Source organism: Fusarium mangiferae (assembly GCF_900044065.1).
Source record: "Fusarium mangiferae strain MRC7560 genome assembly, contig: FMAN_scaffold015, whole genome shotgun sequence".
NCBI classification, from domain to species: Eukaryota; Fungi; Ascomycota; class Sordariomycetes; order Hypocreales; family Nectriaceae; genus Fusarium; species Fusarium mangiferae.
Genome location: NW_024573935.1, coordinates 101,040 through 122,597, shown reverse-complemented (window position 1 = coordinate 122,597; position 21,558 = coordinate 101,040). Strand labels below are relative to the sequence as shown.

At 50.8% G+C, this 21,558-nt stretch overlaps 4 protein-coding genes and 1 non-coding gene across 5 annotated transcripts; 1 reads left to right on the top strand and 4 right to left on the bottom strand.

Moving 5' to 3' along the window:
• Nucleotides 1–277: 277 nt before the first annotated feature.
• On the bottom strand, nucleotides 278–377 carry tRNA. The gene is given in 2 exon segments: nucleotides 278–321; nucleotides 340–377. It is a non-coding gene; the product is annotated as a tRNA-Leu (tRNA).
• A 2,033-nt stretch (nucleotides 378–2,410) lies between these two features.
• Nucleotides 2,411–4,280, bottom strand: FMAN_12631 (putative carnitine transporter; the record flags this gene model as incomplete). Its single annotated transcript, XM_041823095.1, has 2 exons — nucleotides 2,411–3,587; nucleotides 3,760–4,280. The coding sequence occupies 2 exons, from the start codon at nucleotides 4,278–4,280 to the stop codon at nucleotides 2,411–2,413; spliced, it is 1,698 nt and encodes a 565-aa protein (XP_041688710.1).
• Nucleotides 4,281–9,615: 5,335 nt separating this feature from the next.
• Nucleotides 9,616–12,693, top strand: FMAN_12630 (uncharacterized protein; the record flags this gene model as incomplete). The annotated part of the gene is made up of 1 exon (XM_041823094.1): nucleotides 9,616–12,693. The coding sequence occupies one exon, from the start codon at nucleotides 9,616–9,618 to the stop codon at nucleotides 12,691–12,693; it is 3,078 nt and encodes a 1,025-aa protein (XP_041688709.1).
• A 555-nt stretch (nucleotides 12,694–13,248) lies between these two features.
• On the bottom strand, nucleotides 13,249–18,151 carry FMAN_12629 (uncharacterized protein; the record flags this gene model as incomplete). The annotated part of the gene is made up of 4 exons (XM_041823093.1): nucleotides 13,249–13,565; nucleotides 13,628–17,174; nucleotides 17,222–17,627; nucleotides 18,048–18,151. 4 exons carry the CDS (start codon nucleotides 18,149–18,151, stop codon nucleotides 13,249–13,251), a joined length of 4,374 nt encoding a protein of 1,457 aa, XP_041688708.1.
• A 2,496-nt stretch (nucleotides 18,152–20,647) lies between these two features.
• FMAN_12628 (uncharacterized protein) lies at nucleotides 20,648–21,334 on the bottom strand (the record flags this gene model as incomplete). Its single annotated transcript, XM_041823092.1, has 1 exon — nucleotides 20,648–21,334. The coding sequence occupies one exon, from the start codon at nucleotides 21,332–21,334 to the stop codon at nucleotides 20,648–20,650; it is 687 nt and encodes a 228-aa protein (XP_041688707.1).
• Between the last annotated feature and the right edge of the window lie 224 nt (nucleotides 21,335–21,558).

The following is a 21,558-nucleotide window of genomic DNA, read 5'->3' as shown; positions in this document are numbered from 1 at the left end:
CATGATTCAAATATATCGATGAGTGTGAATATTGCAAGTTGACATAAACATAAACATCATTATCTATCTTAAAAGCCCTTCAACTTACTGTGTGGTATGCACATGTGATGGTGCGCTGTGTTGGCAGTCTATCCTTTCGGTAAAAAAGCAGCAAACCGCGTCTTTACAATAGGGTAGGCAATTCCTTCCAGGTGATGGAAGATGAACAAAAATGAAGCGACAAACGGTTTAGTGTGCACAGATGCAGAAGCTGACGAGAAATCCAAAAAGAAATATCTGATGAGACTGGGACTCGAACCCAGGAGGATTGCTCCACCAGGAAATTGGTGTTAAGGTTAACCTTAACCTGGCGCCATAACCAACTCGGCCATCTCACCGAATCTGCTTGATATGGGTGGTTGCAGTAAATTTGCTTAGGTCGCCTAGTGTTTGGCGACAGTGATACTGTATACCGATCTGCCATGCCATGTTGATAGTTCGAAGCTCTCAACCAGGGACCTCGGAGGCCTTGATCCAGTACGGAGCGTGATTTGGGTTCAAGCATAACTCTTCTTGACCCTGGTATGTCTCCAAAATGCTGAACCAAGAGTTTGTTCTCGTAGTTATCACAGTACACATTTTCAAGAAACAGCAGCAATGCGCAATAACGCGCTTTCACGTAGACTGTCCAAACCCTACTCTACATATGTGAGTTGAAGTACAATTTTATACCTAGCATATAGCATCGGGATCAAATAGATACGAGATGTAGTTACTAGGCAGTAGCACTGTGCACCATAGAGACAAAAACTCGGCAAGCTCAGCACCAGCAAATTCCTTGTGTGATAAACCTCACCGTACGTTTTCAAGTGTATTATCAAAGCACAGACTATATCGCTCCCCTTGTAACCGTAACTCGGTCTTCAGACTCTCTACGTCCAGTTTCTTAGCATCGTACATTTTGTCCTCCATGCCAAACTCCAGGTTCACCATGTGGTCCCAACGTCAAATACTCCTCCCCTCCATCAGCACTTACATATAAATTCACTCCCTTGGAGGTACAAAGCATCGTATAAGTACAACCTCTATCTCCTGCCCTTCTTGGCCATTTCTATCAACATACGATTAAACTTTCAGCTCCCGGTCAAGCCATCCCGAACCCCCGGCGCCGAAAGACCCACTGCTGCCGTGTCTCCCGGCCCGTCCATCTCCAACCAACGTTCAGCTACGTCAACTTGATACCCCACGATTCGAAGGCTTGAGCATGCATGTATGCATTCGACCCTAGCACTATACTTTCAGACGGTGCCTCCGCGGCCAAATGGAGATAGCTTAAAGAAACCGATCCCTACATACCAAGAGCCCCTAAAAGGCCCTGCAAAACACCAAAACAGATATCCAACTCCGTCTGCACTGTTTCCAGCACCGTAATAGAAGGACGGTTTCACGGCTTCACACTCCGTGCCTTGTCCGTTACTATCAGTACTTAAGAATCCATGCCACTGACAGCTGCTTAACTTATCAACCCCAAAAACCTTATCATGCCCATCCCTGCTTATCAACACCCATACCAAACTATAGTACGGATACAGTAAAACACTGAGTACTCCAACCTGGGCTTCCCTCACGCCCCCTTCTAGAAACTCCCCGATTTTGGTCAACACTCCCCCCCTCCTCCTCCCCCTTCCCCGTCACCTTTGCCCCCTTTGTGCATCGGCCTCGTGCGCGATCTACATGGGCGGCTCCCCCGCCTTCTGAGCCACAAGCTAAGGAATCCTTAAAGAGACCTAGCAACTTTACGAAACACTCAATGAACAGGCAGGGGAGACGCATTTGAGATGCTTTGTATTGCCGATCTCGTGATCGGCAGTTGAAGTCTATTGGCCGTTCCCTGTAGAGACTGCCAACCTTGATGCGCAGGATCGAACATATCACGGCGGCGCAGCATCATTAAGCTCTGTGGTCTTTACGTCACCAGTTTTGAGTCGCCATCATTCAGACACAATGTTGTAGACTAGAGAGATAGGCGAGATATTCAGTTCAATAAGCCCTATCAATACACTCCGTACCACTCGACCAGATAGATCCAGACGAGATAGCAATGAATTTTGGAGCAAGGTAACTCTAGGCTAGACCTGCCCTCACGGTTCGGAGCAAATAAAGTCCCTGGCTCCTATTTTCCGTAGCTAAACTTACCAAGATAGGGATGGTGCCCTTAACGACAAGTCTCGTGGGATTATGCATCTTTTTTTAGTCAGTCTGGCATGAGATTGGGACAACGAATGAATCCAGAAGAAAACATAGCTATGCCTTGGGTATATTTTCAACAAACTACATAATATGTACAGAAAAATCTCATGTTCTATGAACTCGTAGATTGCACCGGCAGTCGTCTCTTATTCATTTCGCATAAAGTAAACAGTGGGAACCTCTATTCATCCGAATACACCTTGCCCTTAATGCCAACGAGCATTCCCATCTCCTGCCAGAAGCCAGTTGGGGGCGTTGTGATGGAGTTCTCGTAAGCATCAATGATAGGGCGCTCCCAGGTAAGGTCGACCTCATGGGGACGGAGCCAGCGAGTCTTCTTGTAGAGCTTCCAGAAGATAAAGAGACAAGGGGCGACGATTTGCATGGTGTAGTTCTTGAAGAAGCTCTCGACATCCCAGGGCTTGAATGACTTGTAGCCGTAGCACATAACGACGAGGAACTGGAAGACCAGGCCAATGATGGCGCACCAGGGCTGGAAGCGGCCGTAGTACGGCATCTTGCTTCGGTCAATTCCTTGAGCCTTGCAGGCGCGGTAGTAGTTGAGAAAGGTGAGTCCCATGACAAGGTAGTTGATAAGACCACCGGCTGTCATTAGGGCAATGAGCCAGTTGAGAACCTCAGCTGAGCCACTGCTGCACTGGAGGAACGAGAGCATGGGGAACAGCATGACGACGCAGAAGCACCAGATGGGAACACCGGAGGCGGTTGTCTTTCGCAGGAATCGGGGAGCGCGACCCTCAAGAGCAAGACCATACAGAGATCGAGTGGCACAGTAGGTATAGGTGTTACCGGCCGAGAAGATAGATGTAAGGAGGAGCGCATTGACAATGTGAGGAAGCACGTCGACCTTCAGAATGTCCATGGCCATGACATAGGGTGAGGCAGCAGCAGTGCCGCTTCCCTCCTCGCCAGTAACGAAAATCTTGACGAGCTGAGGATAATTGTAGGGGACGACGATACCAACAGCGAGGGAGCCCATGATGAAGAAAAAGCAGAATCGGTAGTAAACCGTCTTGAAGGCAGCCTTGATGTAGACACTGGGTCGCTTGGCCTCGGCAGCGACCATCGAGATGTATTCGGGACCGACAACAGTAAAGCTGGCACTCCAGAGAGCGCCGAGGAAGCCCTCGAAGCGACCAAGGGGAGTGTTACCATTGACATCCGAGAAAGCACCAGGGTTCTTCCAGTAGCGGAATCCATAGGCATCACCTTGAGGGTTGCCGCCAACCATTGTGACGAAAGTGAAACTGAAGAGCATAAGAATCAGGATAACCTTGCCGCCCGAAAGCCAAAATTCGGCTTCACCGTAGGCCTTGACAGCCAAGATGTTCAAAAGACTAAAATACGCAAAGAGCCGTTAGCGTGTGAACTGTATTCGGAGAGCAGAGACGAGTAAATATTTTTCACATTCGCGCCCAGCTGAGCCAAAGGAATCAAGCAAACGGGTATGGCATTAACATGCGAAACCGTGGAGAAAAACCACAATCATCTCAAGGGCCTTGTACTTACGCGTATAGTATGATGACACCAATACAGATGCCAGCTGTAGGGCCGGGGTTCGTGATATCAGAGCTCCAGTATGAAAGGACAAGGTTGATGGCGGTGATTTCGAATGGAATCAGAAGACCTTCGTAGAGGAAGAAGTTCCAACCAGCCATGAAACCAAGAGCGTCATCGGCCCAATGACCGGCGAGACGGATAAAGCCACCAGAAACGGGCATGTATGTGCTCATCTCGGCGACACCATTGTTCACACATGCGAGGATACCGGAGTAGATTGTATAGGCGAGGAACAAACCGAGGGGACCACCCTGGGCAAGACCACCACCGATACTCACGAAGAGAGCAGTACCAATGGAGCCACCAATGGCAACGAGCTGGATCTGTCTGTTGTTGAGGAGACGGTGCAGACCATCAGCGTTGTCCATAGTGTGGCCGGCCGCAACGTCGCCGTTGTCGGCCAGGTACTTGTCGGTAGAGCCAGCATTGCTGATGTAGTTATTGGAGTTCTTCTCCTCGTCGGAAGCCATCTTGAGAGATGTCACCTTGGCAAGCTTGGTTGGTTCCGGTCTATCGATAGATTCTTGCGAACAAGGTCGAAGGAAGGAAAGCTCAATCGAGCAAGAGTCTGCGAAGCAATGAAGCAAGCAGACAAAGGTGAATTGAATATACCGTGTGAAACACTGGTATAGAAAAGTGTTGAAAGTGAAAAAACCACGAGGTGAGAGGGGAGGGAAAAGGTGTACCTTGGAGGAGCGGGCTTTGAAGTTAATAAGTAAAATAAATCTGACATGGGGGGGGAAGAGAGCTTCGATTGACCCCAACCCATCGGCCCTTGCCCTCTTCTTACTGCGTTCAATGCAGGTAAATCCTGGGGCGTTCCGCTGAACTCGAGTTAGGTCGAGTCGAGTCGAACTGTTGGAGGCCAAGCAAGGCAAGCAAGCATGTATTGACTGCAGCGGGATGATGGCGGCCAGTCCGAACCAGGATTAGCTGAAGGAGGAGTGGAGAAACAAAGCCAAGCCCATTTCTCGAGGCCAACTGCTTCTGGCTACCTCGCTTCCAAGTATTTGCACCCTTGCGTGAGGCATATTGAGTACCTCGGTCAGATGTAACAGACTTGATGACAAGGGCTATTCCTACTTTACGCCCGGTCGAGCCAACCAACCACCAATCCCGGCTCAATGCCAGAGTGTAGTTTCGGATTTTTGTTGCTTTTACCTTAGAGAAACTGCGCTGAATTGCTTGTACTGCGCAGTTTTCTCAGAGCAGAATGCATACACACAAATGTACTGAATTTCGATGCGGCCACAGAGTCGACATGGTATGGATCAGGCTGCGCGATGTATCGTATTCGGCGTCCCCTCTGCTGACCATTTATATGTGCGTGCGGTGGTAGGACCCAAAGGAATGGTTCATCTACACGGTTTGGCCTATGTAGCGAACCACGAGGCTCTGGTGTTCCGTACATCACTCGCTGAGGGCTCACACACTCTCTCTCCTCTGATCAGTCTCTCATCTTTCCACAGAGACGTTTCAGCTCTCTCCACTTCGTGACACCATGGCATAGAAGCACTGCCCTCCCTTCATTCGCAGCTATCCTGCTGCTCGTGCTTCTTGGTTCATCGTTCATCCTAGTACAGTTCCACTTCCAAACATGCAATCCAGGGCAAAGGGTGATATATTTCATGACGATGTTGGTCAGAGTCCAAACTTTGTGTGGTTAGACTCGACTCGACTCTTGTCGGGTCATTTTGCGTCTTTGGATATTTCCTTGGCATGTATGTACTGCTCAAGGCCGTAGTACTTGGCGCTTCTCCACTTGCATGTACAGTATGTACTGTACCTCGTACACACACTGGACGCATCCATGCATCCTTGTCAGGATGCTTCCCCGACTGTGGACCACTGCTGATAAGGGTGGTTTTTGCCGATTGACGTTGGACCCTAGGTCTTGGGATATATGTATGTATGCTGATCACCAGAAGTACCATAGTAAGCCATCCTCTACAAATGCTGGTGCCTGTGCCTACTTGGCGGATTTAGTGTTACTCTTGGAAAGGGGTCTTTGCCTGGGCAATCCGAGAATTGCCCGGCTTTTGAATCATATCAAATGTCTTGAACCTGTTCGGAGACTCCACGGAAGTCGGGGATCTGGAGGCTCTGGCTGGAGCCAATTCCGCCAGAGGGGTAGCCTCCACTGAAAAAGCAGTGTGGAGCTTCTCCAACAACTCGCCTCAGTGGGTGCCCTCCACTGAAGCGGATGGATGGAGCTATCTTACAGTGGCCAGTGCCCTATAAAGTCTCCTCTAAAGATAAGCTCGTCGTTAGTTTATGGCCAACCAGACCGAGCAGAGGCATGTTGATGCGTGGAAATTGGTAGCCAAGTCAACGACTGCGCAATTTTCTCTCAGCACGGACCGAAAGGACATGTAGAGTTCAGATATGATTGTCTTGCATAAATCCGCAAGCTCTGATATGATTTTGTGATAATTCTTGTTATTGAAGAGACTGTTGTCTTGCTCACGTGCTACTCCAACCAAAGCAAAGGAATAGGTAGGTAGGTAATGTCCGTAGTGGTCCCTGACGTCATCATGGTCAGGCTGAATGAAGGTCGATTGCACCTGCCAAATTGGGCCACAGCTGTTGCTAGCGAGTCCTCCACCTTACGCGGTGCCTCTTTACAGAGGGGTTGAACCTCACCACTATAACTTACAGACAGAACAGTCAGACAGGCTACCCAAGACCTTCACTACCTAGGTAGTCAGCACCCAGTCCCGGGCTCGCTATGCTTGCCTCATGTCATCAATCTTTCAGGCATGGAATTTGATCGACAGAAGAGGCATCAACATCTATTGGACCCCAGATCAATGACGGAGTCGCTTGTGCATCCGAGATCAGCAAACTACCCTAAAACGAGTCCCAGTTGCGTGGAATCTGGGGTTTTAGCATCCCCTCGAGACCCTCAAGACCCTCAAGCTCGGCAATTCTTTCTGACACTTCACTTCATCAAGTCCGTAATCACGATGAATGGCCTTGAAGAAACCGGAGTCACGGGTGGTCATTACATAAAAACCTACTTTGAACGTCGTCTGATTTCGCCGCTCTCTCACCAACTCGCTTCCCACCATCAGCTTGACCCCAACGCACGCCACAAACTTGGCGGTTGTAGCACACGTCAACATTGGATGTCTCATGTTGATATCGGATACTCGAGAGAGGTTCACCGGTCACGTGTCGATCATTTAGCCTGCGTTGAGGAGCGGAATGGGCGACGCACCTAAGAGCGCCCAGACATTGAGATGTAACCCCAAGTAACTCGGAGCAGTTGTCTCACCATCTTTCTTTGCAAATTGTTGTCGAGGCAAATAACCTAGTCACAGGAGTCTTGGACAAGTGATACTCAAGGACACACATCGACTCGAAGAACTGAGAAAGCTTGTCTGGACGGGAGTGCACTTGGCTATGCTCCAACGAATATCATGCCCAGTCTGGTTTGAACCCTTTTACTGACAAACCGTATAATACAAAATTCTTGATATCCCCGAACCCTATTTGGAACAAGGGGAAACATGCATGCTGCGCTGCAACATCATGATGGTAGAACCTGCAGCATAGCATGCTGAACGGTATCGCCCCTGTCGCGTGGGGAAGAGGTCATAGTGCAGTTGAAGGACGTGTTGCCCTGGGTGTTCCGTACCCTCAACCGAGCTGAAGGTGAGTTGGGTCGGACCCTTGGTCTTCACGACTCGGGCCTGACAGTATAGGTTGGTTTTACGGGCCGAGACATGTAACATATGCATTTCCGTGAACTGCGTCTGGCGCGCCTGGCGCCAATTTCTCACTCGCTGAGACTATACTCCGAAGTTTGTCGCACAGCTCTCGCCCTGTAGCGCAGTATTTGTGCGCCCGGTTTGCATTGACTAGCAGACTAGGTCCATCTCGATCGTTACCATCGTTTACGGAATAAGTCCAGTGCGTTTGTCTTACAACTGTCCAATGAACCGTCCCAAACGTTCAATAGCTCAATGTACCGGCTAGGACTTACGCCAGTCTCCACTGCTTGATTCCATCGCCTGGCTGCATCTCAGAGTTGGTGGAAGGCTGTGTCTGTTAATTCTTGGCATCGAATTACGACTGGCGGTGGTTTCTGGCTGCCTTGGCATACACGGACTTGGCCGCTTGTTGTCCGCCGTACAAAGTGCGTTATTTGGATGCTCTGACTGCCTGACAGAGTGCCACGGTCAGACTCACGCTTGGTGACGCATTTGCGGCTCCTTCACTCATGGCTTAACCGTTGTACGTCAGGCGCCTAACCATAGTGGCGCTGATGGAAACGCAAATCTCTCCGTGTTGAGGAAGCAATAAGCTTTTTCTCCAAATCTTGAGAGGTGCAATACAAACCAAAAGGCCTCTCATAGGCTTCGGTATTACGCCGAACCTCGCGCTATGCGACGCAGAGACAAGTGTGCACCCACTTTGACCGTACTCGTCGAACCTTGGTGGACGCTGGACGTTTTCCGTACACAGTTGCGTTGTTTAGTTTCGATTGGTACGGTTTTTGACTAACAGACCCCCGTTCTAAACGTCTTGGAGGGAGGCGCATGGCTTTCCCCAACTCTGTCTAGCTGCGGTCTAATTGCATCGATAGGGTCTAGATCAGGGACTGAAAAGTGGAATGGCTCATGGAAACGGACAAGGAGCCCTGTCGGCTGCAACGGGCCCTGACGTTCCTTATTAAACGTTGGTAGCGAAACGAGAAGACGCTTGGCTGTATAAGACGTGGTTCGACCAGAAACCTGGTAAGCCTGTTGAAGCTACTGAGCATGTCGGACGACGGTTGATGAGGGTATCCATAAGATTCAGAAAACATCGTATCGGTTCTTGACGCTCTCTATCGGTTCGGTTGAGCCGTTGAGTGAAATTTCTTCATTTGTTGAACAAGATGATGCCAGATGAGACAGGCCAAGAAAAGAAGTAATCTCTAGAACTCGGAGACCATGGCATGTTTGAGCCAAGCTGCCAATCTTTCGATAGCCGTGCCATACATCCTCAAAGATCAAGGCTATATGTGCCACCACCACACGATACGTAAGCTTTTTACGAAGAGATTTAGCTTAGGCCAAGAGAGGCGTTGCTCTCCAAGTTTTTGAGGTTTCCAAGACGGATGAATCTTCTTGGCCTGATTCTCCAAGGCTCAATTCAGTCTCGGGAGCAAATCGATACATCTATATATCTGTGCTTGTTTTTGACGAAATATAAAAAACCTACACGTCGATCAAGACACAATATAGGACTACTATCAAATAGCACACTACTAATCAGAACAATAATGCTATACTATGTAAATATATACCTGTCAGAGATGCAGCCATAGAAGACCATTTCGATTTGGGGCCGTTGACACTTCGGCCGGGACGGAGACTTTTTGGTGGGGGGAAAACTCCGTTGTTCTCGGTGGCCGGCCGATGAGGGGCAGCGAGCGGTGCGGAGAAGTGAGAAAAAAAAAACCACAAAAAAAAAACTACGGCGAAGTTGATAGAAGCCTACGACTGGCTGTATTAGTAAACACCAAGCACAACTCTATCACCATTCACCAAAAATTATACCAACGGAGGAATAAGCCCAGAACACCTCCTACGGCCTGTGTATACTCTCAGATTCACTGCACTTTTATTCTCGCCTATTTCACATATTAGAAGAGTAGAGAGGTCGTCAGTGCAGTGCAGTGCAGTGCGAGTCCGGGGCCAAGACCTAACTCTGCCTTCTCAACGCCATAACGTTGACGCCCGACTGGCGTTGGATTTTGGTCAACTAAGGCAAAATAAAATATCGTCTCGAGGAAAACTACATACACATACAGCTATGGGCAGTTTGAGCGAATGCGGTAGCGCTTTGCGCAACGGGCGTTATGCCTCTATCATTCTCGAGTCAAAATCCGCTCCGAACTCTACCTCCGGCTCCGTATCGGACCCAGCTCCGGTGGCCGGGGCTCTGATACAAGCCCTCATTACTCGATTGACATCCGGACCTGATTCCAAGAATCAACCTGCTACAGACACAGATATTCCCCAAGCTCTGGCCGTTGGTCTTGCTGCCTTGAACGCCTTCCTACAAGTCAACGTCACTGGTCCTGTTCTCCCAGAGTCAGCGGCTCTAAGCACACTTCTTACTAAGGCATGGGCTAGCCAGCAGTCGGATGATGCAAAAAAGGGCCACGCTCATCTCCATAAGGCTTGTCTTGGTTATCTTGAAGTTGACGGCGTCTCACCATATGCCTATATTCCTCACCTGGAACTCTTCGCCCTAGCGAAATACATCATCACGCAGGAGCTATGCCAGGTCGTCAATGATGTAGTGGAAATAACCTCTGAGGAAAAGCCAATCAAGAACAGTGTTGCTTGGACACGGCTTCGAGTTAACATCTGGCACTACAAGCTCCTGACCCAGCCCACTCTCGGACATGGATCCAACTTTGCTCGAAGCTCCCAATGGAGTGACGTGCCCACGCTGGCCTCCCAGATTCTGGACGGAATTGACAATGTGAGGTCCAAGATCCTCGGAGAGGAGGTCTGGGCATCAGGTGACGATGGCTGGAGCCGTGATGATAAAGTGCAGTTCCTCGTTGAAGCCGCCAACAACTACATTCTACTCGGTCGCGACGACAAGGCCAGGGAAGCTATCAAGGAGGCGTCACAAACAAGCTGCCTAGAGTATGCACTTTCAGGTGCCCTTGGAAAGAGAACCAAGTTCCAAGAGAACAGCATCAGCCAGCTTGTCGTTTTGGCCAAGAGCGGTTCTGAGCAGCGAGTGGATGATGCTGAAGAGGAAGCCAAGCCAGATGCTCTTCAGTTGAACGACGACACTCTACACGAGGAAATTCAGTTTACCAAGGAAACGAACGGAAACGACAAAAAGGCCTCTCTTCCCCCTGCCCTGGCTGATCTCTCACCCGACGACCAGCCTCAACTGTCCCCTCTCGACCAGATCATTCTGCTTACTGAGGCTACGTTGAAGGATGCTTTCTCGCCCATTGATACTCTCACTTCAGCAGAGGTGCTGCCGTACGCAGTAAGAGTCATCGGAGACAAGTCTACGAACTGGCAAATATACACTCAGGCATTGCTGGTCCGATCCAGAATCGAGGTCCACCGCAGCCGAACGGTTGAGAGAGGTGTGCTTCAGCTTCAGGCTGTGGCAGACCAGGTACTCACTGATACCACGGCGGAAACCCAACAAAAAGCCGAGGCAAAAGAGCAAAGCTCGGAAACAGACGCTCCTGCTATTGAAATCACCAGCCCTGACGAAGTTCCTGCGCCTGTTCAGCCCAAGCCAACATCCTTCCTGCCTGCGCCCAAGGCCTCTGAGTCTGCACCAGCTCATGTACGTCTTGAGTACATTCACGCTATATGTTCACCTCCACGATGGCATCTCGAGTCTGAACTGGCCTATGCCTGGGCTGGCATCGGCTCTCTCGCTTCTGCTCTCGAAATTTTCAAGCGCCTTCGATTATGGGCTGAAGTTGCCCTCTGCCTTGCCAGTGCCGCTGCGTCAGAGGATGAAGATGGCCGTGGCAGTGGTGGTGAGGCAAAGGCCAAGGGAATTCTTCGGTGGAGGTTGTTCCACTGTACTGGTGACCAAGCATCAACTTCAGACCCTGATGATGAAGATATCGGTGACGATGTCACACTTCTCAAGGCTGCAGACTTCTCTGGCCCCGAGCGCGATCCTCCTCCACCCAACGCTCCCCGACTCTTCTGTATTTTAGGTGATATAGAAAACGAACCGTCCTATTATGAGCGTGCGTGGGAAATCTCCAAGCACCGATATGCCAGAGCTCAAAAGTCGCTCGGCGAGTACTACCTGCAGAAGAAAGAATGGGAGAAGGCCCGCGAGGCCTACAAGAAGGCAACAACTGTCAACCGTTTGAGTCCCGAGATGTGGAGTCGTCTTGGAGATATCAGCTTGCGACTTGCGCAGTTCAGCGATGCCGCCGAGGCATTCAACCGTTCTATTGGATCTGCAAGTGACACGGCTGGAGGTGAGGATGCCCGAACCTGGAGTAACCTGGGAAGTGCTCTCTGGAGTCTTTACTGTGAAGTTGTTGCCGAGGCTAAGAACAACCCTGCTCCCGTATCAGAAGGCCCCGTGCCTGTCCCTGCAGAGGACGAAGAGGACGATGTTGCTCTTGCCGCTGCGTCTAAGCCTTCAAATCGCGATCCAGCTACTCTTCTGGCCCAATCTCTGGCGGCCTACAAGAGAGGAGCTTCCATTGCACACGATAATTGGCGAATCTGGGATAACGTACTCACACTGGCTTCGCGTGTGCAGCCTCCTGCTATCCCCGACATGATCCTCGCTCTCAAGCACATTATCCAGATCCGCAAGTCCGAAGACGCTCTTGACGCGGATGTTCTCGGGGCGTTGCTTCAAGACGCGGTGCTCTCTGTGGAAAAGCCTTCAGATTCGGGTGTCTATGAGCCTCCCCGTGGCACACCAGAACGGTTGGTGATGCGACTCTTTGAAGAGGAAGTCGTTCCCCTCATCACACAGCGCTCCGAACTCTGGACCCTGGTTTCACGTCTGCGCGCTTGGAGAAGGGACTACGCAGGCGCTATTGATGCAGCAGAGCGAGCTTGGCGAGCAGCCGTCGGATCCTCAGGCAGTGGTCTTCTGCCCGGAGCAGCAGCCACGACAGCCGACGAGGCGCGAGACTGGACTGTTGACGAGGGTGCATGGACTATAGTCGTGCAGAGAACTGATGAGCTGGTGTCTGTGTTTGAAAATTGGGGTCCTTCAGTTGAGTCCATCGGCAGTAAATGGAAGGGCAAGGCAAGAAGCGCCGTAAGGAGTGTAACGGGCCGAGGAAAGGAGAGATGGGAGGGAAGCGAGGGTTGGAAGACCTTGGAGGCTTTGATGGAAGGACTAAGAATCTCCTCCTGAAGAAAGAATTTGGGCACGAAAAAGACCTGGCTAGGCCAAATGTCGATCATGATAGAAAAGAGTAAAATGAAGTATAGAAAAGGCTGGGAATGAAATGGCTCTAAACTGGTCTGGTCCTTTGATTCTGGTTTTCCTAGGCGAATTGTTCATCGAACACGGCAAAAGACTCGTAATCACTGCTACTTCACAAGGTGATAGGCATGGAAGTTTTGGGACAATCAACAACGCTTCATGAGGCTTGAGCTAATCTCCTACACACTAATCAATAACTTGTAGTCGAATGAAAGTCGAAGAACTGAAACAACAAGATATTTCTCCAGCCCAGCCCAGCTCCAAGATCCATATCATCAACAGTTTCTTATTTCTTCCCCATCATACATCATCTCATGCCCTTGATACTCAAAGTTCCGCGGTACATCTGAACCTGGCCTGCAGAATATTCCATCCCGATGCCAGACAGAACAACTTATTTCAACCAGAGAGAGTATTGCCATCTTCAATAGATAGTCATCAGCGAAGTCTCTGACAGGATCCAATGCGCACAGATTCAGTCGTCTATTTCTTGCCCTTCTTGCGGCCTGGCACGACCTTGAATCCCGCGGCCTGCATGCTGGCATCATCGCGAGGACTAGTAGCGACTGCAGCAGCACTGCTGGAGCTCCCCTTCTTGGCTACTTCGCTCCAACCGCCCCCATTTCCTCCCTTGTTGTCGGGCTGCTTTTCGACTACTCCACGCTCAGCGAGCTTCTTGCGGCGAACGAACTCCTCGGCAAAATGGCGGCCATCCATGGTGGTTGAGTTGGAGTAAACAGCATCAGCAATCAAACCAGTGTCGAGGGGCAACACATCGAGGGCAGCTTGGAAGGTGGGGACTAGAGGATTTGGTTAGTTCAAGTCAAATAAGAATCATTCTGCACTTGTCAAGGGGACTCACTATCAATAGCACCAGTGATGCCCCGGGAGAGCTCCCGGTTCACCCACTTGTTGAATTCCTCCATAGCAGTGTTGCCGCCCTCGGCTTTGCCGTTAGTTGGTGCAGCTGGCTTAGAAACAGACCTCACAGGAGAGGTCATAGGCTTGATGGTTGTTCCGCTGACAGACCGGCTTTGAGACGAGGGGCCAAAGGGTGCCTTGATCTTGCCACCAGCACCAACGGTTGCCCAGCCGCTTCCAGGGGGTGGCGCAGCCGCAGCCGCCGCCGCAGATGCAGCGTTGGTGAGTGTAGACTGGCCAGGTTTCCCAGCGAGGTTGGCATAACTCTTTGATACGCTAGTCGGCGTTCCGGCTTGTGAGCTCACTTGCTGGCTTGCCTTCTGCTTTCGAAGCTCCTCCTCACGTTGGATCTCAGCGAGAGTCTTCTTGCTAGAGGCTGAAGCTGAGGGGGTAGAAGTAGAAGTCGTTTTGGAGGGTCCGGGCTTGGACCAAGGGCTGGCAGAAGGAGCGGGCGAGCCGTGACCCCAAGTACTGGTAGCAGGCAGCCCAGCATTGGCAACGGCAGCAGTTTTCTCTCTGAGTGCTGCAGCCTCCTGCTCGAGAATAGCTTTCCTCTGAGCAGCAGCAGCCTCCTCAGCCTTTGCAGCCTTTCGTGCCTCAGCTTCCTGAATCTCCTTCAGACTGGGTCCCTTGTGTCCTTCAGCGCCGTGGTCTTTGGCCCAAGGAGCAAGGGGTGGTGGCTGAGCATTCATTGATACGCTATCAGGAGTTCCGGTCTGAGAGCGATTGTACTGCTCAGGTAGGTTCGAACGAGCACGCTGAGCTGTCGGAGCCGGAAGTGGAGTGCCGGTGGACGCAGGGGGAGGGAAAGGCATGGGCATATCGGGCTCTACTGGCTGAGCGGCGGCAGCGGCGGCAGCAGCCTGAGTCTTCTGGACCTGTTGAGTCAGAGACAAGGCATCCTCAGCTGCCTTTTTCCTGGCGGCCCGAGCAGCCTTCCCCGTCAGAGCCGGGGCCTCTATGGGCCGTTGAGTTTCCTCAGTGGCTACCTCAGAGGCAGAGGAAGGCTCCTCAATTGGTTCCTCGCCGTTGCCCTCGATATCCTTGGCCGCCTTTTCAGCCTCGAACTGCGCTCGGTAGACCTCAAACTCTTGGAGGCGCTCCTTGAACCCCTCGGGATCTTGCTCTAGGTTGTCGGTATCCGGAAGCCCAGCGCGTGCCGCATCAGCGCCAGGGGCGCCAATAGGTTGTGGAGCACCAGAGCCTTGCAGGCCAGCAAGCACCTGGCGTTCGTTATTTGTGAGATTGTTTAGATCATCATCTCTGAACAGGTCTCCGTTTCCCGAGCCCGATGGCATGGTTGCTTGACTACCAACCGGTCCAGTTCCATCAAAAAAAGCTCCGGAAGGTGGCATAGCACCAATGGGCTGCTGGTGAGGCATTCCGATGGGGTTCGGGGACGAAATGCTACCAAAACTTGGCTGGCTCTGCAAACTGTGCGCGCTCGAGTGATGCTGGAGCATTGGGCCAGGGAGAGGGAACTTAGACATAGCTTGAGCTCGCATGACAAACTCGCGCTGCTGTACCATGAGATACTGCTCTTCTTGCTTCCGTCTTTCCAAATTGTTCTGTTCCTCAGCCGTAAGAGTGCGTCCAAAGCTGGGGAACACACCACTTAGGGGAGGGACTACTCCACTGTTTCCCTGGGGAGAGAAAGGTCCAGCTTGGGTAGGGGGACCATGAGGGATACCAATCTGGGGAACCAAGAATGGCTCTCTCGAGTTTCCAATACGTCGGATGAGCTGACCCAGGGGTTCAAATTCCTGATCCTCGACCTTCTTTACACGGAGGTCAGGGGTGAAGAAGTTGGCCTTGTACCAATCATTCATCTCAAGTCCTGTGAAGGGCCCCTGGACATGTCCAGAAGGATCGAGATATACCCATCTCATACGATCTGGCATGACCATCGTGCGCTGGGCCTGAGTTGTAGGAGGCTCAGTGCTGCCTTGTCCGCCACCAAATGGAAGACCACCGCCAACGGGAGTAAGAGATTGAGGAGCAGTTGCGGTGGTGGTGGGATGACTGGATTCCCCAGTGCTAAAGATACCTTGTGCTGGGGAGGCTTCAGGGCCTGGGAAAAGTGCCCCAAACACACCGCGATTAGCTCGCATGGGACTGTCGCCCTCGCGAAGCGGTACGCCAAAGTTTGTTCGGCCAATAGCGCCGAGAGGGTTGCTCTGACGTAGGTCAGGCAAAGAATCGGAGAGGCTATCATGCTCATGACTCTGCATCTGTGCCTGCATTGCGGGAGGGAAAAGAGAGCCCATCTTGCTTCCACGACCTATGCTTCCTGTCCCAAGACCACCAGTGCCGGCGGGCCCAAAGACATTGTTTAGGTTGGACAGTCCAGGCGACTGTAGGTCACCCATAGGACTAAAAAGAGAAGCACCAAATGCAGCACCTAGATTTGGTCGTTCACGATCCGGAGTGCCAATTGCAGGATTACCAGAAGCGGGCCAACCCGACAAAGTGTTCAAAGAAGGGTAGGCCTTGGCGCCAACGCTCGAGGTCTGACTACGATCACCTCCATCATAGCCACCAAAACCACGACCGATCGAGCCGAAGTTCGCAGGGCCATCGTGAAGGCTTGCGCCATGAGTCTTGTCGTCATTGGCATCGATCTCATCATGGCCTTGTCGATCAGCAGGAGGACTGCGGTAGGGATTAGTCTCGGAGGGGCTGACAGGTCCCTCATCCCCATGAGATCTGAAATTCAGGCCTGCCATGCCGAAGTCGCCAGCGGACCCCTTGACTGGAGTTCCTAGGGTTCCTGCTCGGTTTGCTTGCTGAGACATCCCACCAGTGTCGGTATCCTGAGCTCCGCCGAGAACCGCACTTCCTGATAGGGTATCATCACCGAATGGATCGGTATCGGTTCGAGGACGAGACCGCCAAGACTGCTGGTTGAGAGGGTTATGACCCTCAGTTGCCTTGCCACTGAGGTTATCCGAGCTGTCCTTGGGAATGAGATGAGCTAACCTGCTCCCACTAGCAGCACCGCCAACACGTTTATCACCAACGGCGGGCGAAGTCGGCAGCGCGAAATTACCAAAAGCTCCTACACCAGGTGTCGTCTGGTTCGAGGGTGGCCAGATGGGATTGGTACCCCCGATACCGCCCGTGTTGGAACGCATCAGATTTCCAAAAGGAGGGAGTTTTCCAGGAGCGTCACGGGGAAAGGCTTCACTATCGGACTCGTCGGCTTCAGCCTCTTTGAGATCGGTTTTGCTACGCTGAAACCAGTAAGAGGGATCGTCACGAGAGAAGCGATTAGCAGTGGGAGATGCTAAAGCACTTCCACCAAAGGGATTGGATTCGATAGTCTCACGTCGTCGAGTCCCAGGTCGTGTAGCTGACGAAGGTGAACTGACGCCGAAAGTATTGGAGGTGCCCTGGGATAAGGATGCTTTACGTCCATTTGCGCCACCTTGGTGGGCGTCTTTGTTTTGGGTCGGAGGTTTAAGCGGCGAGTTTATCTCATTGAAGGCCTACTAGTGGTTAGCACAAACTTTGGACAGTGCGGGGGGCGGCGCACCTCTTTCTCCTCCAACGACATATCCTGCAGTCCCATTGGAGTTGAATCTCCAGAATCATCCCAGCACGCGCCAGGTTCCTGTGGAATATGATTGTCGTTGCTTTTACCCCAGCCTCTAGGAGTATGCCCATTCATTTGGCCAGGATTCCACCCCGTGGCAAATAGACGAGCTGGGTCGTCGGCTAACCTTTGTGGACGGTACATCTCTAACAGGTCCTCTTTGGTGTACCGCGCTGGTGGCAGCTCATATGTCGATGGAGATGCCGACACAGGGCTTTCGGCGGTAGGGTGCTGAACTGCGTGATCCGTCGAGGGCGGCGGCTGCGAAGAAGGCTGACCCAAAGGAGTTGTAGATGATCGTCGGAAGGTAAGAGTTCCATTGGTAGAGCGGCCATCTCTCCTCGCCCTGTGACATAATTAGTGATAATTCGTGAAAACCAATATGTAGTTTGTGGCATGACAAGTTGTGGCGGGCCGTGCAACTGCAGCAGGCAAATTTGACATATTCACAGTGGCATACGGTTCACTAAAACCAAGACAAGCACACTTGCTACTCTTGAAACCAGAGCAGATGGTGCCCTAAGATTCTCAAGCGCCCATCGCGACAAACAAGCCAAGCGCTGTGCAGCACACAGGGTATTGCACGCCACAACCACGGGCTACACGCGGAGCATTTGGTGGACATGATATGCAGCACAACATCCACCATGATACCAGGTCCCGCTGCTCAAGGCCAAACAAGGGTTTCGAAAAAGCCATCGTCTCCGCTGAACAACCACCACCAGGGAAACAATGCAGTTCAGTGGGAACTAAAGTGAGTACTAACCAGTCTCCAGAAGTAGCTCCTCTTCCATCAGCTCTTCCTCCCCTGGAATTGGCGTTTTGGCCAGCGGCAGCCGAGGCAAAGCTCGAGGGAAGATTGGTCGGCATATTGATTGACAGTTTGGAAGGACAGTAGTGGGTGAGAAACGTCTTTGTCGTTCAAGGTCGAGGGCGCGAAGGTCGATGGTAGGTCGATTCGGGATGGATGATGTAAGTGACAGCTGAGGGATGGTGACCAGAAGCTGTACTGTGACAAAAAAGGCTTGTTGGCAAAATTGCTGGAGCGAAGGCGCAACAGTAATGCAAAAAGCTTTAGGTCAAGGTAAGAATACGGGAGCACAAAAACGCTGCTTGAAGCGATGGTCCAGAGACAAAAGCGTAGGGCGATGCGGTATGCGATATCGTAAACGATAGTGTTAATTGTTGTGATCGGCGGGGAGCGCGACGTGAAGGCTTGGTAGATTGATGTTTCTTTTTTCGAGGATCCGACTGGAAGAGGGTTTCGTGTGATGTTGCGGTGGTGATGTAAACGCTGTGGTTTGAGTGACCTTTAAACGGGGCAACGAAAAAAATCAAGTGGAAGGGTTTTGGGGAACCATTTATCAGATAGTGAGGTACCAAAGTTTACAAGTGGCCATACACTATCCCTCAGGTTACAGCCTACTGGTGGGTTCATCAAATAGCACTGTCCTGGTCATCTAGCCACCTAACTGGCAGCTTCTGATTAGTGGGGTTAATTAGTAGTTGTTACTCTGTTACAGCCCGCTCTAAGAACTCAAAGTGCAAAGTGGCAGCTACACAGGACTACGGCCGAGAATTTACCGGCATATATTGCTAGCAAACCAGCATATTGAATTTCAGGGCTGGTTTCTAATAAACGAAAATGGGGACAAATCGCAGAAAGCCATTGAAAGTGTCGAAGTCGAGTTTTGTCATTTTTGTCATCAGGGCTTGATCTCGGGAAACTGGTCGAACTAGATACCAGACTATTGGCTACCAGCCGAATGGGTCAAGGATTCTATTCGATGCATCGATTAATATCCAGCCTCGGTACGGACACCGATTTGAAAATTGGGCTACCTAATCGTCTATTCGATATGGCAAAGACCTAGCACTTCACCATCAAAAAATGGTACCTCAAGGTATCTCATGGAACCATAGGACCACGAATGGTCACGTGCTGTATCACCTTCAGGGACTGTATGACATTCTTAGATACGGCACGTCACACGCGACACGTTAAGAAGCGCGACGCGATCTCCCTCCCCACGAATGGCTTTAGCCTTTACCAAATATGCACGCCACATGACACATCCCTTAGGGCTGAAGCCTATGGGTTAGCATGGTGATCATGATTCGTATTGCCTTATATCGGGAAATGCGTAACATTGTTCTGATGGCGTAACTATAGGGCTTCACACAGTTAGCCAGAAGCGAAACAAAACTATCAGGTTGTGCAATTTTGTATGAGACGTCCCTCGGGAAGCAAGAAAACATCGGACCTTGAGATAGGGTGTTAAAATAAGCCCAGTAAAAGGTAATCCTAAGTTTATACTAGATTACCTGAGTCTTTTTGTCATTTAGGATCAAGGTCTTAAGTTTTCTTTCCTCCCCTAGGTAAGACGTGGAAAGAACTGGAGGGCTAAAGAGAAGAGTATCATATCAAGAACAAGATAGTAGGCCATTTTTGGAATATGATAAGATCAATGTGAGCCAATTGAAACTTGTAGATATTTTGGAGGTCCTGGTAATTATACTCCAACGCATTTTTATCGTGAATCTTGCATGCAATGACATTTGCCTACTAGGTAGTTACGGTATCCGTTATGAGCTCATTTCTACGCCCCCCTTGAGGCGTGGCGATAGGCTGAACTCTCTAAGTGTGCCTCGTGTGATCTGCTATTCAATGACCATGTCTCCGGCGAGACGACGATTCCACGTCATGGCTCATTAAAGGTCGTTGAGTAAATCGCTAGACTTTATTTACAGAGATGCCGCATTTTGCGTTGCCTTCAAGTCCACCTAACACCATTCATGTTAGTTTGTACCCTCTACCCATTCTCCATGAGAACTATTGATGAGTGTTGGCCACTGAATACTACTCAAATGTACTCTCTCGAGGTGTTGTATCTGACTGTCGTTGTACAACTGTGGATATTGCTAGCATTGGCGATACAGGCAAATGTAGACCTGTAAGTTCCAGCATAGTTGCTGTGGCTTGCAAGAAACCCTAAAAAAAAAGTTTGAGATACCGAGGCGTAAAGATCATGACCCAGTTGATACTAACATTGTGTATCTTGAGCCTTGACACTCTTTGTCCCCTGGTAAATGTGGTATCATGACGGCTGCAAAGCGAGACACATGTGTCTTGGTAGAACTCTATGTGTAGGGATGGGCACACAGTTTTTCACATAGTTCGCATAGTAAAAGTAGGTGGTAACACCACGCCCACCTGGATGCTTCAGTACCCGATTAATGATACTTTTGCCATCACCCAATTGATTTGCCTTGTCAAATACTCAATCAGCATAAGAGGCATCGACGTCATCCATAACGCCCCGCATGGCCTTGTCGGTAACCTATGATCCCGGGGCTAGAAGACGCTCAAATATTTGACAGAAAGTGTGCTTTGAACTTCTTGTTGGCGCGGTCTGCTGCCCTCAGCATCATCTGATCTCCGAGAACCTCGCAAGCAAACTTCTTGTTCAGTCCGGTCTCACCATCAGAGGCTCCATCACTAATCGTTATTTCGACTCGAAAAATAGTGCCTTCCTTGGGAACAACCTTCACTCCTCTTTTCTTGGTTATAATCTCGAAGACAAACTTGCGATCGCGGACGACAACACCTTGAATGCCGACGCGACTCGGACAATGGCTTCGAACAACCTGGATGGGAGCACCATGAAACTCAGCGCTGGCTAGTTTCGCTGCTGCACTTGGCCCTCCAGTCGAAAGATCGTTCCCAAGTAGCTCTCGAGCATATCCAAGCCACATTTGACTTAGAGGCTCATAGATGTGGTATTTTTGGCCATCCTTAGGTATGTCGTGAAGGCCCAAGCTTCGCTTCTCTCGAGACGATAGTGGCTTGGGTCTCTGCTTTTGCTTTTCCTTTTTATCTTGGCGAGCCTTTCGACGTGCGGCGCGCGCGTTGATTGTGGAAGGTGGAGGAGAGGTTGGTCGCAGGATGAGCGAGCGATGCTGGATCTTTTCCGAGTATATGCGATTCACGCTATCGGGGGAATGCGCTCTGGCCAGCAGATTCTGCGTAGCCTGTTGTGGTGCGCTGGCCATAGTTAATGAGTGAGGCTGATGGCTAGGTAAGGTAACTTGTGCGTGTTATGTCGAAAACTGACAACTAGAAAAAAGTGTTGAGCGGAAATATACCGCGATTCCGACCTTTCCACTGGAATGCGTAGGCAATTTTCTGGGGAAATGAACGGTCCAAGCTCCTTCCCCTAGGTTCGTCCAGGCTTCACATGCCGCTCGGCAGAGTCAAATGATGCCTGCCCCACTCG